General features: G+C 39.1%; 1 protein-coding gene across 3 annotated transcripts in view; it reads left to right on the forward strand.

Annotated features, from left to right (window-relative positions):
- Positions 1 to 17,455, forward strand: part of DYNC2H1 (dynein cytoplasmic 2 heavy chain 1) — a 341,058-nt gene that overhangs the window by 125,091 nt on the left and 198,512 nt on the right. For all 3 annotated transcript variants that reach the window (XM_030333927.1, XM_030333929.1, XM_030333928.1), the window contains exons 62-64: positions 6,774 to 6,915; positions 7,474 to 7,583; positions 17,201 to 17,299. In XM_030333927.1, coding sequence (XP_030189787.1) covers positions 6,774 to 6,915; positions 7,474 to 7,583; positions 17,201 to 17,299 — 351 coding nt within the window. The remainder of the gene's footprint in view (positions 1 to 6,773; positions 6,916 to 7,473; positions 7,584 to 17,200; positions 17,300 to 17,455) is intronic.

The following is a 17,455-nucleotide window of genomic DNA, read 5'->3' on the forward strand; positions in this document are numbered from 1 at the left end:
AAGATCAATAACAAAACAAAGCTGGAAAGTCTACAGCGTAAATATTAAATATTTACGATGTAAGTATTAAATGATAACACTGTTGCATAGGCAGTGGGCCAAATAAATCAAGCGGCAAATCAAAATATGTGTCAAAGCAAAAAAACCAATATTCCAAAACCTATGAGATGCCACAAAAGCAGATGTTAAAGTGAAATTTACACTATAACTGCTTGTATTAAGAAAAAGTTCAAGTAAACAACCTTATACCACAAGGAACTAGAAAAAGAAGAAAATTAACTGAAATTTACTGGAGGAAGGAAGTAACACAGAAAAATCAGAAATAAATATAATAGTGACTTGAATAGACAATAACATATAACATTGAAAGCAATGACCAATTTTTCCAAAAAATAAAAATTAAAAACAGAATGAAACTTTAATTAGGAATCAGAAATCTCCCAGCATAGAAATGCCCAAGACCACATGGTTTCATTGGTGAATTGTACCAAACATTTGAAAAAAAATTAATGACAATCTTTATCAAAATATTACAAATAATGGAATAGAGGGAATACATTCAGTCATTTCATGAGGCCAGTGCAGGATGAAAACAATATCAAAGTCGAATTTGTATGACATAAGTATTGCCAGTCTGACTTTCTTTTGACATCCATTTGTGTGATAAATATTTCTCCACATCCTTACTTTCCATCTGCAGGTGTCTTTAGGTCTAAAGTGAGTCTCTTGTAGGCAACATATAGATAGGTTTTTTTTTTTTTTTTTTTTTTTTTTAATCCATTCTGACACCCTATGTCTTTGATTGGAGTGTTTAGTCCATTTACATTCAGAGTAATTATTGATAGATACATGTTTATTACCATTTTGTTACTTGTCATTGTCTCTGGAGATTTTCTGTGTTCCTTTGTTGTCTCTGTCACTTTTGGTTTTTCCTTCCCACTCAAAGAGTCCCCTCTAGTATTTCTTATAGGGCTTGTATAGGTCATGACCTCCTTTAGTTTTTGTTTGTCTGGGAAACTCTTTATCTCTCCTTCTATTCTGAAAGATAGCTTTGCTGTATAGAGCATTCTTGGCTGTGGATTTTCCCCATTATGCACTTCGAATATATCATGCCACTCCCTTCTGTCTTCCCCAGATTTCTGTTGAGAAATCTCCAGCTAGCCTTATGGGTCTTCCCTTTTAACTTAAGGGCTTCTTTTGTCTTGCTGCTTTTAAGATTTTTTTTCTTTACCACTATAGTTTGCAAATTTAATTAGAATATGTTTTGGTGTTGGCCTGCTTTTGTTGATTTTTATGGGAGTTTTTACTGCCTCCTGGATCTGGGTGTCTGTTTTCTTCTCCAGATTAGGGACATTTTCTGCTATTATTTCTCGAAATAAATTTTCTGTCCCCTTCTCTCTCTCTTCTGGGACTCCTATATTATGAGTGCCATTATATTTGATGGAGTCACTGAGTTCCCTAAGTCTATTTTACTATTCCGTAATTCCTCTTTCTTTTGTTCAGCTTCATTATTTTACATTATTTCATCTTATAGGTCATTAATTCATTCCTCTGCTTCTTCCAGCCTGTGTTCATTGCATGAAGTCTATTTCCAGCCTCATTTATTGCATTCTGCATCTCTACTTCTTTTTTAATTCTCTTACCTCCGTGGTAAGTGTCTCCCTAATTTCTTCTGTTCTTCTCTCAAGTCCAGTGACTATCCTTAGGATTGTTGCTTTAAATTCTCCGTCTGGCATGTTACTTCTATCTGTTTCTGTCAGATAGCTGGCTGTAGCCTTATCTTGTTCTTTCATGTGGGATAAATTCCTCCATCTTGGTATTATGTCTAAGTCTTTGCCTTATTCTGTGTGTCAGAAAAGTATATATCCTGCTCTTGAAGGCAATGGCCTTATGAAGAAAGGTCATGTAGTCCCCAGGGCCTGGCACTTAAGAAATTGTCTTCAGGATGTGCTGCGTGTGCTCTGCTGTTGTGTTTTGGCTGCTCTGTCCTTCAGGCCAGTCATCTGCAGATGCTCTCCTAGCCTGCTGTGGTCAGTGTTTGGTCCGTGGCCTGAATGTGGAGAGTTTTAACTATGCTTGCTCTGTTCTGCTTATGAAAGGAGACCTGTCACCACCTCCACCAGAACTGAAGCCCTGTAGAACACTCTGGTTTGGAGACATGGTGTGGGTGGGGGTTTCTGTTTGTCTCTGAGGAAGGGGCCCCCCACACTGAGATTGAGGCAAACTGGTGTGGGCGCTGTGCTGTTTACCGCAGGTGGCCCTCTCTCGATGCTGAGAAGCAGGGGAGGGAAGGCCACCAGCTAGCTCCTTTGTCCCCTGCGAGGGAGAGGTGTCTCCCAGAATGCTGCCTCACAGGGAAGCCACGTGTGCCCGAGGCATTTTTCAGATCCTGTTTCCATGCTGTCTGCCTCCAGGTTGTTTGCCTGCCTTCTCCCCAGGTAACTCTTACGGGCTTCATCCCAGCCAGGCCCTCTGACCTTTGAAACTACAGGCTTTAAACCCTGATGGTGGCAAGAACTCATGAAAATCTGCCCCTCTTGTTTTCCAAGCCACTGGCTTTGTGGAATCGTTCTCCTTGTGCATTCCCCTGTGTGTGCCTCTCTCTCTCTCTCTCTCTGTTGCCCTTCTCTGTGACCATGGCTCCTTCCTGTCCACAGCACCTGCAGTCCGTTTCTCCCCCAAACCACGTCTCCACACTTTATACTTTATTCATTGTGGCTTCTTCTCTGCTTTTGGTTGTTGGGTTGTTCTGTTAGTCTTCAGGTCGATTTTTGAGTACTTAAGATGATTTGATAGTTATCTAGTTGTGTTTGAGGCACAAGATGAGCCTGGGTTCCTCCTACTCCACTGCCATCTTTGATCACTTCTTTATCCATTCATCTTCTTTTTTTTTTTTTTAAAGTTTATTTATTTTTGAGAGAGGGAGAGACAGAGCACGAGCAGGGGAGGGCCAGAGAGAGAGGGAGAGACAATCTGAAGCAGGCCTCAAACTCTGAGCTGTCAGCACAGAGCCCATTGTGGGGCTTGAACCCATGAACTCTGAGATCATGACCTGAGCCGTGGTCGGATGCTCAACCGACTGAGCCACCCAGGTGCCCATATCCATTCATCTTCTTTATCCATCTATTGATGGACACTTAGGTTGCTTCCATATCTTGGCTACTGTATATAATGCTGCAATGAACCTAGGGATTCATTTATCTTTTAAAGTAGTGTTTTTGTTTTCTTTGGGTAAATACCACAAGTGGGATTATTGGACCATATGGTATTTCTCTTTTTAATTTCATGAGGAATTTCCATACTGTTCTCCACAGTGGCTGCACCATATATATTCCCACCAAGAATGCAAGAGGATTCCTTTCTCTTTACATTGCCAACAGTTGTTATTACTTGCCTTTTGTTACTAACCATTCTAACAGGTGTGAGGTTAGATCTCATGTGCTTTTGATTTGCATTTCCCTGATGATGAGTGATGTTGAGCATCTTTTCATGTGTTTGTTGGCCATCTGGATGTCTTTTTTTGGGGAAATGTCTCTTTAGGTCTTCTGCCCATTTTTAAATTGGATTATTAGGATTTTTTGGTATTGAGTTGTATTAATTCTTTAGGTATTTTGGATGTTAACACCTTATTGGCTATGTCATTTGCAGATATCTTCTCCCATTCAGCCTTTGTCTATTGTTGATGGTTTCTTTGCTGTGTAAAAGCAGTTTAGTTTCATGTAGTGCCATTAGTTTATTTTTGCTTTTGTTTCCCTCACCCGAGGAAACATATCTAGCAAAATGTTGCTATGGTTGACATCCAAGAGATTACTGCCTGTTTTCTTCTAGGAGTTTTATGGTTTCATGTCTCCCGTTTAGGTCTTTAATGCACTTTATTTTGGGGTATGATGTTAGAAAGTGGTCCAGTTTTATTCTTTTGCATTTAGCTCTTCAGCTTCCCCAGCATCGTTTACTCATTGTACATTCTTGCCTCCTTTGTCATAAATTAATTGGTGATATACGTGATATACGTGTGGGTTTATTTCTGATCTCTGTGTTCTCTTCCATTGATTTGTGTGCATATTATTTTGCCAATATCATACTGTTTGATTACTATAGGTTAATGTTATACAATGAAATCTAGGATGGTGAGATCTCCAGCTTTGTTTTTCTCAAGATTGCTTTGGTGATTGAAGGTTTTTTGTGGGTCCTTAGCAATTTTAGGATTATTTGTTCTAGTTCTGTGAAAGATGCTATTAGTATTTTGATAGGGATTGCACTGAATCTGTAGATTGCTTTGGGTAGTATAGACATTTCAACGATAATAATTTTTCCAGTTAGTGAGTATGGTATATCTTCTCATTGGTGTCATCTTCAATTTCTTTCATCAGTGTCTTACAGTGTAGGGCTTTTACTTCCTTGGTTAAATTTATTTCTAGGCATTTTTCTTTTAGTATAATTGTAAATGGGATTGTTTTCCTGATTTCTCTTTTTGCTACCTCATTATTAGTATACAGAAATACAACAGGTTTCTGTACATTAATTTTGTATCCTGCAACATTATTGAATTCATTTATCAGATTTAATAATTTTTTGGTGGAGTCTTTGGGGTTTTCTATGTATAGTATGTCATTTGCAAATAGTGCAAATTTTACTTCTTCCTTACCATTTTGGATGGCTTTTATGTATTTTTTTCTTGTCTGATTGCTGTGGCTAGAACTTCTAATACTATATTGAATCCAAGTGTTGAGAGTGGGCATCCTTGTCTTCTTCCTGGTCTTAGAGGAAAAGCTTTCAGTTTTTCACCCTTGTGTATGATGTTGGCTGTGTGTTTTCATTAACGGCTTTATTTATCTTGAGGTATGTTCTCTCTAAACCCACTTTGTTAACGTTTTTATCATGAATGGGTGTTGTATTTTGTCAGATGATTTTTCTGTGTCTATTGCGATCATCCTGTAGCTTTTACCCTTCTTGTTAATATGTGTCACATTGATTTTCAAATATTGAAGCACTCTTGCATTACTGGAGTAAATCCCATTTGAACATGGTAAGGGATTTTTTTAAGTTGTACTGTCGAATTTGTTTTGCTATTATTTTGAGAATTTTTGCATCATTTTTCATCAGAGATAGTGGCCTGTAGTTTTATTTATTTTTTTATTTATTGTTTGTTACGTTCTTGTCTGGTTTTGGTGTCAGGGTAATGCTGGCCTCCTAGAATGAATTTGGATGCTTTCCTTCCTCTCTATCTTTTTGAAATACTTTGAGATGAGCAGTCTATTTTTGTTTGTTTTTTAATAATTTTTTATTTGAGTATAGTTGACCTACAATGTTAAGTTGGTTTCAGGTATACAGCATAGTGATTCAACAGCTCTACACATTACACTGTGCTCAGCACATGTGCAGCTACATTTGTCACCATGCAGTGCAATCACAATATCATTGACTATGATTCCCTGTGTTGTGCCATTTATTCTCATGCATTATTCCTTCCCTAACTGGAATCCTGTATCTCCTGCCCCCCTTTCACCCATTCTGTCCATCCCCTAAATCATCAGTTTTTCTCTGTGTTTATGGGGCTGAATCTGCTTTTCGTCTATTCATTTGTTTTTTAGATGCCACATATAAGTGAAATCATACAGTATTTCTGTTTCTCCTACTGACTTATTTCACTTGGCATAATATGAGAAAAATAGGTATTAACTCTTAGATGTTCGGTAGAATTTACCTGTGAAGCCATGAAGTCCTGGACTTTTGTTTGTTGAGAATTTTTTTTTTTTAACGTCAGTTTATTTTTGAGAGAGAGCAAGAGCATGAGCAGGGGAGATGCAGAGAGAGGGACAGAGGATCCAAAGCAGGCTCCAGCCTCTGCGATGACCAGAGAGAGCCTGATGTGGAGCTTGAACTCACACAGAGACACGAGATCATGACCTGAGCCAAAGTCTGTTGCTTAACCCACTGAGCCGCCCAGGTGCCCTTGTTAGGAGTTTTTTGATTAATGATCGTGTTTAACTACGAGTAATCTCTCTGTTAGATTTCCTTGTTTGCTTGTCATGTCCACTTGCAAATATCCTTCAAATTTGTCTTCTGTCTTTAGTGCCAGTTTGTTTGTTTATTTATTTACCTAAATTCTCCTCTAACTTGTCCCCCTCCTATCTGACCCTTAAATTGGTTGGTTCCTTATTTGTCAGCTGAATAATCTTTGTAAACCCAGTCTCATTCGATCCCTGTCTGCCCTGTTTGAACACTTGCAGTGGTTCATTACCGCCCCGGGTTATAGCAGAAGCTCCATTGTGTGCATGGCCAGCCCGCTCTGCCTCTCTCTTTCCACCTTTTCTGCATTGCTACTCTGCCTGCTCACATCTATGCTGCAGTCACACTGTGCTTTTAACTAAGGCATCTCCATGCATTTTTAAAATTTTGTTTTGTACCTTTGCTCTTACTCTGTGTACTTAGTTGTAGTTTCCAAAGTGATGCTAATTCACAGTTTTTAACTGTAATTGGGATAAAATTTCTGCTTCATAGGAACCATTATGAACTTTCAATGACAAAATATGTTCATCTCTACAAATAATGTTGGTCTTTCATACATTTTAAAAATTTCAGCAGGGTCTGAGATCTTGTGGCTATTTTTACATTTTCACAATTGCATGCACAACAGGGGTTATTACTTTAAACCGGCAACTGATTTTTTTTTCTACAGTCAAAACTCTAATTTATGAAGCTGTCATGCTTTTCACGTTTTAGAACATATCCATCCTCCCATCCCCGCCCCTGCTCTCTCTCTTCTTGTGCAGGTTGCAGAGATAACAGAGGAATTAGCTACTCTTCCTAAGAGGGCTCAGCTGGCTGCCGCCTTCATTACCTATCTTTCTGCTGCTCCTGAGGGTCTGAGAAAAACCTGCTGGGAAGAATGGACCAAGTCAGCTTGTCTTGAAGGTCTGTACTTAGTCATTCATGTTTTGAAATTTCAGTATACTAAAACTGTATTTTTTGATAAATGAGGAAAATGTTCTGTAAGCTAAAAGAAACCAAATCTACTTCAGATTTGCTCAATTCTACAATTGTTCTCCGAACTGTTTTGTCACAATGATCTTACATTCCTGAAATGACTCTCTGAAGCTGAGAGCTTGGGGTATTTTTGGTAATGTATGAATGCATTTAAATATTTTAATACATTGATTTTCACAATAATTGCATATCATAAAATGGGATGTAGGAATTCCAACATTCCTTGTGACTTTTGTGGTTTTCACAAATTATTATAGTTGTGAAACGTTTATTAAATATACAAGAAATATAATTTAACTGACGTTCATTCCTTTGTACTTTTTGTTTTAAACTCCTCCACTGCCACCCTTAGCTTTTGGTGCTAAAGGGGGAGGAATGGATTAAGGATAATTCTGTGACTTTTGTTTTAGTGTATTTTAAATAGTTTTGTTCCCTTTCCTTTGTCAAGTCCGTGATCACTGTAGTGAGATATTAATATCTTTTCAGAATTTGATCTAAGGAGATTTCTTTGTACTGAAAGTGAGCAGTTAATTTGGAAAAGTGAAGGCCTACCATCAGATGACCTTTCCATAGAAAACGCTCTTGTTATCTTACAGGTAAGTAATCAATTTTAATTTCTCATTAGAATTATTCCTTCAGAAGCTCGCCCCAGGAAGTGCCTTGTTCAAGTTCTTAGGCTTTCAGTTTTTTTTTTCGTAACCTTAAAGTGAAGGTATTTTGGTAATGAAAATCCTCTTAGGATTCAGTTGGTGAATGTATAATTTTCGGTATAATTTACTTTTTATCTTAATAGAAAAGTATAAAGCGGTATTATCTTGATGACAGAAAGTTCTAAATTGAACTCCCTAATTGTAATAGAAATAATTTAGGGGTACCCACTTCACCTGGTTATATAGTTTCCGCATCTACAGTATGATTTTACATTTTTATTTTGTTTTGCAAAACGAAGTTATACAAAGTGAAGATAAGAGAAGTTTTGGGTTATAAGAGATGGTGATATGCATTTTTTGAAAATCATTCTTTCAGATAATGTATATTTCTTTTTTTTTTCTTCAATATATGAAATTTATTGTCAAATTGGTTTTCATACAACACCCAGTGCTCATCCCAAAAGGTGCCCTCCTCAATACCCATCACCCACCCTCTCCTCCCTCCCACCCCCCATCAACCCTCAGTTTGTTCTCAGTTTTTAAGAGTCTCTTATGTTTTTTTTTTTTTTTTTTCAACGTTTATTTATTTTTGGGACAGAGAGAGACAGAGCATGAACGGGGGAGGGGCAGAGAGAGAGGGAGACACAGAATCGGAAACAGGCTCCAGGCTCTGAAGCCATCAGCCCAGAGCCTGACGCGGGGCTCGAACTCACGGACCGCGAGATCGTGACCTGGCTGAAGTCGGACGCTTAACCGACTGCGCCACCCAGGCGCCCCAAGAGTCTCTTATGTTTGATTCTCTCCCACTCTAACCTCTTTTTTTTTTTTTTTTCCTTCCCCTCCCCCATGGGTTTCTGTTAAGTTTCTCAGGATCCACATAAGAGTGAAAACATATGGTATCTGTCTTTCTCTGTATGGCTTATTTCGCTTGGCATCACACTCTCCAGTTCCATCCACGTTGCTACAAAGGGCCGTATTTCATTCTTTCTCATTGCCCTGTAGTACTCCATTGTGTATATAAACCACAATTTCTTTATCCATTCATCAGTTGATGGACATTTAGGCTCTTTCCATAATTTGGCTATTGTCGAGAGTGCTGCTATAAACATTGGGGTACAAGTGCCCCTATGCATCAGTACTCCTGTATCCCTTGGGTAAATTCCTAGCAGTGCTACTGCTGGGTCATAGGGTAGGTCTATTTTTAATTTTTTGAGGAACCTCCACACTGTTTTCCAGAGTGGCTGCCCCAGTTTGCATTCCCACCAACAGTGCAAGAGGGTTCCCGTTCCTCCACATCCTCTCCAGCACCTATAGTCTCCTGATTTGTTCATTTTGGCCACTCTGACTGGCCTGAGGTGATATCTGAGTGTGGTTTTGATTTGTATTTCCCTGATGAGGAGTAACGTTGCGCATCTTTTCATGTGCCTGTTGGCCATCCGGATGTCTTCTTTAGAGAAGTGTCTATTCATGTTTTCTGCCCATTTCTTCACTGGGTTATTTGTTTTCTGGGTGTGGAGTTTGGTGAGCTCTTTATAGATTTTGGATACTAGCCCTTTGTCCAATATGTTATTTGCAAATATCTTTTCCCATTCCGTTGGTTGCCTTTTAGTTTTGTTGGTTGTTTCCTTTGCTTTGCAGAAGCTTTTTATCTTCATAAGGTCCCAGTAGTTCATTTTTGCTTTTAATTCCCTTGCCTTTGGGGATGTGTCAAGGAAGAGATTGCTACGGCTGAGGTCAGAGAGGTCTTTTCCTGCTTTCTCCTGTAGGGTTTTGATGGTTTCCTGTCTCCCATTCAGGTCCTTTATCCATTTTGAGTTTATTTTTGTGAACGGTGTGAGAAAGTGGTCTAGTTTCAATCTTCTGCATGTTGCTGTCCAGTTCTCCCAGCACCATTTGTTAAAGAGACTGTCTTTTTTCCATTGGATGTTCTTTCCTGCTTTGTCAAAGATGAGTTGGCCATACGTTTGTGGGTCTAGTTCTGGGGTTTTTATTCTATTCCTTTGGTCTATGTGTCTGTGTTTGTGCCAATACCATGCTGTCTTGATGATGACAGCTTTGTAGTAGAGGCTAAACTCGGGGATTGTGATGCCTCTTGCTCTGGTCTTCTTCAAAATTACTTTGGCTATTAGGGGCCTTTTGTGGTTCCGTATGAATTTTAGGATTGCTTGTTCTAGTTTTGAGAAGAATGCTGGTGCAGTTTTGATTGGGATTGCATTGAATGTGTAGATAGCTTTGGGTAGTATTGACATTTTGACACTATTCTTCCAATCCATGAGAAGGGAATGTCTTTCCATTTCTTTATATCTTCTTCAATTTCTTTCATAAGCTTTCTATAGTTTTCAGCATACAGATTTTTTACATCTTTGGTTAGATTTATCTGTAGGTATTTTATGCTTTTTGGTGCAATTGTGAATGGGATCAGTTTCTTTATTTGTCTTTCTGTTGCTTCATTGTTAGTGTATAAGAATGCAACTGATTTCTGTACATTGATTTTGTATCCTGCAACTTTGGTGAATTCATGTATCAGTTCTAGCAGACTTTTGGTGGAGTCTGTCGGATTTCCCATGTATAGTATCATGTCATCTGCAAAAAGTGAAAGCTTGACTTCATCTTTGCAAATTTTGATGCCTTTGATTTCCTTTTGTTGTCTGATTGCTGATGCTAGCACTTCCAATACTATGTTAAACAACAGCGGTGAGAGTGGGCATCCCTGTCGTGTTCCTGATCTCAGGGAAAAAGCTCTCAGTTTTTCCCCATTGAGGATGATGTTAGCTGTGGGCTTTTCATAAATGGCTTTTATGATGTTTAAGTATGTTCCTTCTATCCTGACTTTCTGAAGGGTTTTTGTTAAGAAAGGGTGCTGAATTTTGTCAAATGCCTTTTCTGCATCGATTGACAGGATCATATGGTTCTTATCTTTTCTGTTATTAATGTGATGTATCACGTTGATTGATTTGCGAATGTTGAACCAGCCCTGCATCCCAGGAATGAATCCCACTTGATCATGGTGAATAATTGTTTTTATATGCTGTTGAATACGGTTTGCTAGTATCTTATTGAGAATTTTTTCATCCATATTCATCAGGGATATTGGCCTGTAGTTCTCTTTTTTTAACTGGGTCTCTGTCTGGTTTAGGAATCAAAGTAACACTGGCTTCATAGAATGAGTCTGGAAGTTTTCCTTCCCTTTCTATTTTTTGGAATAGCTTGAGAAGGATAGGTATTATCTCTGCTTTAAATGTCTGGTAGAACTCCCCTGGGAAGCCATCTGGTCCTGGACTCTTATTTGGTGGGAGATTTTTGATAACTGATTCCATTTCTTTGCTGGTTATGGGTCTGTTCAAGCTTTCTATTTCCTCCAGATTGAGTTTTGGAAGAGTGTGGGTGTTTAGGAATTTGTCCATTTCCTCCAGGTTGTCCAATTTGTTGGCATATAATTTTTCATAGTATTCCCTGATAATTGCTTGTATCTCTGAGGGATTGGTTGTAATAATTCCATCTTCATTCATGATTTTATCTATTTGGGTCATCTCCCTTTTCTTTTTGAGAAGCCTGGCTAGAGTTTTATCAATTTTGTTTATTTTTTCAAAAAACCAACTCTTGGTTTCGTTGATCTGCTCTACAGTTTTTTTAGATTCTATATTGTTTATTTCTGCTCTGATCTTTATTATTTCTCTTCTTCTGCTGGGTTTAGGCTGTCTTTGTTGCTGTGCTTCTATTTCCTTTAGGTGTGCTGTTAGATTGTGTATTTGGGATTTTTCTTGTTTCTTGAGATAGCCCTGGATTGCAATGTATTTTCCTCTCAGGACTGCCTTCGCTGCGTCCCAGAGCGTTTGGATTGTTGTATTTTCATTTTCATTTGTTTCCATATATTTTTTAATTTCTTCTCTAATTGCCTGGTTGACCCACTCATTCTTTAGTAGGGTGTACTTTAACCTCCATGCTTTTGGAGGTTTTCCAGACTTTTTCCTGTGGTTGATTTCAAGCTTCATAGCATTGTGGTCTGAAAGTATGCATGGTATGATTTCAATTCTTGTATACTTACGAAGGGCTGTTTTGTGACCCAGTATGTGATCTATCTTGGAGAATGTTCCATGTGCACTCGAGAAGAAAGTATATGCTTTGGGATGCAGAGTTCTAAATATATCTGTCAAGTCCACCTGGTCCAATGTATCATTCAGGGCCCTTGTTTCTTTATTGACCATGTGTCTAGATGATCTATCCATTTCTGTAAGTGGAGTGTTAAAGTCCCCTGCAATTACCACATTCTTATCAATAAGGTTGCTTATGTTTATGAGTAATTGTTTTATATATTTTGGGGGCTCCCGTATTCGGCGCATAGACACTTATAATTGTTAGCTCTTCCTGATGGATAGACCCTGTAATGATTATATAATGCCCTTCTTCATCTCTTGTTACAGCCTTTAATTTAAAGTCTAGTTTGTCTGATATAAGTATGGCTACTCCAGCTTTCTTTTGGCTTCCAGTAGCATGATAAATAGTTCTCCATCCCCTCACTCTCAATCTGAAGGTGTCCTCAGGTCTAAAATGAGTCTCTTGTAGACAGCAAATAGATGGGTCTTGTTTTTTTATCCATTCTGATACCCTATGTCTTTTGGTTGGAGCATTTAGTCCATTTACGTTCAGTATTATTATAGAAAGATACGGGTTTAGAGTCATTGTGATGTCTGCATGTTTCATGCTTGTTGCGATGTCTCTGGTACTTTGTCTCACAGGATCCCCGTTAGGATCTCTTGTAGGGCTGGTTTAGTGGTGACGAATTCCTTCAGTTTTTGTTTGTTTGGGAAGGCCTTTATCTCTCCTTCTATTCTAAATGACAGACTTGCTGGATAAAGGATTCTCAGCTGCATATTTTTTCTGTTCATCACATTGAACATCTCCTGCCATTCCTTTCTGGCCTGCCAAGTTTCAGAAGAGAGATCGGTCACGAGTCTTATAGGTTTCCCTTTATATGTTAGGGCACGTCTATCCCTCGCTGCTTTCAGAATTTTCTCTTTATCCTTGTATTTTGCCAGTTTCACTACGGTATGTCGTGCAAAAGATCGATTCAAGTTACGTCTGAAGGGAGTTCTCTGTGCCTCTTGGATTTCAATGCCTTTTTCCTTGCCCAGTTCAGGGAAGTTCTCAGCTATAATTTCTTCAAGTACCCCTTCAGCACCTTTCCCTCTCTCTTCCTCCTCTGGAATACCAATTATGCATATATTATTTCTCTTTAGTGCATCACTTAGTTCTCTAATTTTCCCCTCATACTCCTGGATTTTTTTATCTCTCTTTTTCTCAGCTTCCTCTTTTTCCATAATTTTATCTTCTAGTTCACCTATTCTCTCCTCTGCCTCTTCAATCTGAGCCGTGGTCGTTTCCATTTTATTTTGCAGCTCGTTTATAGCGTTTTTAGCTCCTCCTGAGTGTTCCTTAGTCCCTTGATCTCTGTAGCAATAGATTCTCTGCTGTCCTCTATACTGTTTTCAAGCCCAGTGATTAATTTTATGAGTATTATTCTAAATTCCCTTTCTGTTATATTGTTTAAATCCTTTTTGATCAGTTCATTAGCTGTTTTATTTCCTGGAGATTCTTTTGAGGGGAATTCTTCCGTTTGGTCATTTTGGATAGTCCCTGGAGTGGTGCAGAACTGCAGGGCACTTCCCCTGTGCTGTCTTGAGTAACTTGCGTTGGTGGGCAGGGTCGCAGTCAGACCTGATGTCTGCCCCCGGCCCACCGCTGGGGCCACAGTCAGACTGGTGTGTGCCTTCTCTTCCCCTCTCCTAGGGGCGGGATTCCCTGTGGGGTGGTGTGGCCCATCTGGGCTACTTGCACACTGCCAGGCTTGTGGTGCTGGGGATGTGGCGTATTAGCTGGGGTGGGTAGGCAAGGTGCACAGGGGCGGGAGGGGCAGGCTTAGCTCCATTCTCCTTCAGAGATCCGCTTTGGGAGGGGCCCTGCGGCACCGGGAGAGAGTCAGACCTGCCGGAGGGATGGATCCACAGAAGCACAGCGTTGGGTGTTTGCGGGGTGCAAGCAAGTTCCCTGGCAGGAACTGGTTCCCTTTGGGATTTTGGCTGGGGGATGGGCGAGGGAGATGGCGCTGGTGAGCGCCTTTGTTCCCCGCCAAACAGCTCTGTTGTCCGGGGCTCAACAACTCTCCCTCCCGTTGTCCTCCAGCCCTCCACTTCTCCGAGCAGAGCTGTTAACTTACAACCTTCCAGATGTCAAGTCCCGCTTGCTGTCGGAACACACTCCGTCCGGCCCCTCCACTTTTGCCAGCCAGACTCGGGGGCTCTGCTTGGCCGGCGGGCCGCCCCTCCGCCCCGGCTCCCTCCCGCCAGTCCGTGGAGCGCGCACCGCCTCTCCGCCCTTCCTACCCTCTTCTGTGGGCCTCTCGTCTGCGCTGGGCTCCGGAGACTCCATTCTGCTAGTCTTCTGGTGGTTTTCTGGGTTATTTAGGCAGGTGTAGGTGGAATCTAAGTGGTCAGCAGGACGTGGTGAGCCCAGCGTCCTCCTACGCCACCATCTTCCCTTGTCTCAATGTATATTTCTCAATAGTCATTGCTTAAACATTAAAGTATTACAACCTTATTAGCAGTGAATGTGAAAATCACATTCCAACTAATGTATACAAACTGATAGTTTCTTCAAATGAAGTATGAAGTTTGCCACTAACTTGGTTTACCTTTGTATTAGGTAACAGATGATTGGAAGATACTTTTTCCCCTCAGTGATAGGTTTCTGTCTGTTGTTTCTATTGCAGTAGCATCCTCTCTAACACCAGTTTTCTCTTTCCTCTCTGCCCTGTTCTCTGCCCACACACTGTTTCCTTATTCTGTAACTCCATAGCTCCAAAGGTAGCATGAACATGAAATGCCTCTTTTTAGGTAACATACTGTAGTATTACAAGATTTGTTTCGTGGGCCCAGTATTCCTGGATTATTTTGTTTGGTTAGACCTATTAATCAGCTGACTTACTTTGGCTCATTACGTGTCCGCCTTCCCAGGGGAGAGGGTGCTGACTACAGATTAAATGGTTGTGACTTTCTCAGAATTTGATTTGGCTTGTTCTCTATTTTTAAACATTTTCTCTTGTTATATTTACAAATGTGGCACTGTAAATGTGTAGGTAAATAAATTCATTACATTGTGTAACAAGTATGTGCTTTTTATTCTATTCGTTGTTCCTTCTCCAAAGTTTTCTAATGACCTCTTCCTTTGTCAGCAATCCAAGAAGACAGTCTTTTGCAGATTTAAAAAACACACAGTTTAAGTATTATTCTTTTTTTATTCCATGAGAAGTAGGGGATGAGCATTTAGAAAAAAAGTATTTGTCACAGTAATTGTTTTTTCCTGATGATAGTAATTGAAAATACTTACTTTTGGATTCTGAATTATCTTTTATGATGAATCTAGGGAAAATTGTGAAATTAATTTTAATAATAAGCTTAGGTTTACTTTGTATTTAACATTGCCATGTTTCTTGTAGATAGATACAATTATATGAAAAAACAAAACCATTTGGAAAAATTTGCTAGGGCAGTTAGTTATTTTGTTGGGATGGGCTACTACAGTCAACTTTCTGTGTCAGTTGTAAAGTATTCTAGATTTAGAATAAGCTCTTGCATTTAAGGCTGTGAGTGGATAGCACGTGTCTGTGAAATCTTCTCATGTGATATAAGATCGCATAGTTAGAAGATCATGTAAGATGTTCTAAGACCTTCGAGTTTGACCTGAACTGCTTTCTAGCAGCTTGCCCTGACTTCACCTGCTCCACCATAGAATCTTGTGTGCTCTTTATTATAGAATTTTTAGGTTGTGTTTCTTTCTGGGATGTGAAGTCATGAAGGGTAAGGGTATATTTATATCTTACTAATTTCTGCATCCCTCGTATCGTCTTAACATAGTAGTTACTCCCCATGTGGTAGATGAAGGAATGGATGAGTGAATGACAGCTCAACATTTTGGGATCTGTTTCACTTTCTTATGTATAGAACTTACATTTAATTATGGATCACAGACCTAAAATATACCTTAGAGATTTTGTCTAAATCTCTCTGGAGGAATATAAATAAGATTAATTCAAACCTGTAAGTACTCTTTGAAGTTCTAAAGCTTATTTTTGGTCTAAAGACATGATTTTTTGAAATATTATCTTTTTTTTTTTTTTTTTTAACTGCATCAGATCATTGGTTTGAAATCATGGGTAAGAACTTTTTTTTTTAATTTAAAATAATTGTTTTTGTGGTTGGGCAAGATCTCATAGACTTGTGACGCGTTGGCTATGGAATACATAAAATCAGATCTAAAACCAAGTGTAGTATGTAAGAGATGCTTATGGGGCTGTTTTCTAACCACCTCATTTGCCAGGAATAGCACATTTATAAGATGGAGCTGGGTGCCGATCACACAGCAGTGGGCCACCTTGGGAGATCGAGATGCGGTGAGAGTAGTTCATTCTCAGTGCAGGCAGAACCAGGCTGGGTGGTTTAGAGGGACTTTTAAAACAATAGCAAAGCTGTTTTAAAGGCAGTCAGCTCTTTATTATCACCATTTCCTGGCACTTTTGAAAAAGTTTGGTAATGAATGCTGTTCGCCTAGGACAGATAGTTCCCACCCTCTGCCTTCTTGATAAGTCCCCAAAAGAACCTGTGACTTCTTAAGGGACATACCTCAGTTTGAAGTCTTCATTTCACTTGGATTTCTGTTTGTTTTCTTATCCGGACAGCACACAACTGCGTTACCTTTTTCAAATATATGTGAACATTTAAGATAAATTAGGCCAGTTGTTATTCAAATCTGATTTACTAGGTAACAATGATTATTACCTCTTAAATTTACCAAAGCTATTAATTTACGTATTTACATTTAAATTAATCCTATCTATATAATTGTCTTCGTCTCACCTGCCTAGTGGTATTGTGTGTTCAATGTATTTTCCCTAGTTTCCAGCTTTCTGTTTGGTTCAGGGTATTCTGTAATGAATTTAGTTTCTAGTTCATTAGATCTTAATCTATAAGATACATAATTTTTTCTTCTAGGATGCTCTGTCTATATAGTATTAACTATATACTGCTTTATAAGAATTAATGTCTGAAACATAACCAATTATATTGCTAATTATTTCAGCAGTACTTTTATGATTAGTTCATACTTCTCTTTTAAGGTCTTTATGGTTTATTTGACCAAAGAATATATAAAGTTTGCAAATAATTTGTGTATTTTAAAAGCCACAAAGAGAGGTGCAGACGGCATCAGGTCGGGACTAGAGGTCTTGCTTGCTGTATCGTTAACACACACTTCATTACTGTGTAGTAAATAGGACTCTTCTCCATTTACTGTGGTTGCATTTAATTTTCTAATATTCCTGATAGCTATAAATTTATTAATGTAGCCTCTGTGTGCAGCTAAAACTGGCATCTTTATTTCCTCCTTATGGTTGTATATTTATGTTCTCCAAAGCCTGAAAGAAAAACCCCCCTCAGTAATTGATGCATAATTTTTAGGCAATTTTTTCCACTTAATGAAAGCTTATAATTTTTTTCTTTTTTTGAAACTAGAGTCGAGTATGCCCATTCCTTATAGACCCTTCTTCTCGAGCTACAGAGTGGTTGAAGACACATTTGAAAGACTCAAGATTGGAAGTTATTAACCAGCAGGTGTGTAGTACTTATAATTGAGATGCTGACTAGGGATAGCATCTTACGGTAACAGAATTCTGGGTCCGTATTCATAAAACATAGGCTTACTGCTGTAGCTTACCTGGCTTGGGACCTGGGGAAACAAAGATAATGATTTTAGCTTTGGTTTTCTCA

This window comes from Lynx canadensis, chromosome D1, assembly GCF_007474595.2.
Source record: "Lynx canadensis isolate LIC74 chromosome D1, mLynCan4.pri.v2, whole genome shotgun sequence".
Taxonomy (NCBI): Eukaryota; Metazoa; Chordata; class Mammalia; order Carnivora; family Felidae; genus Lynx; species Lynx canadensis.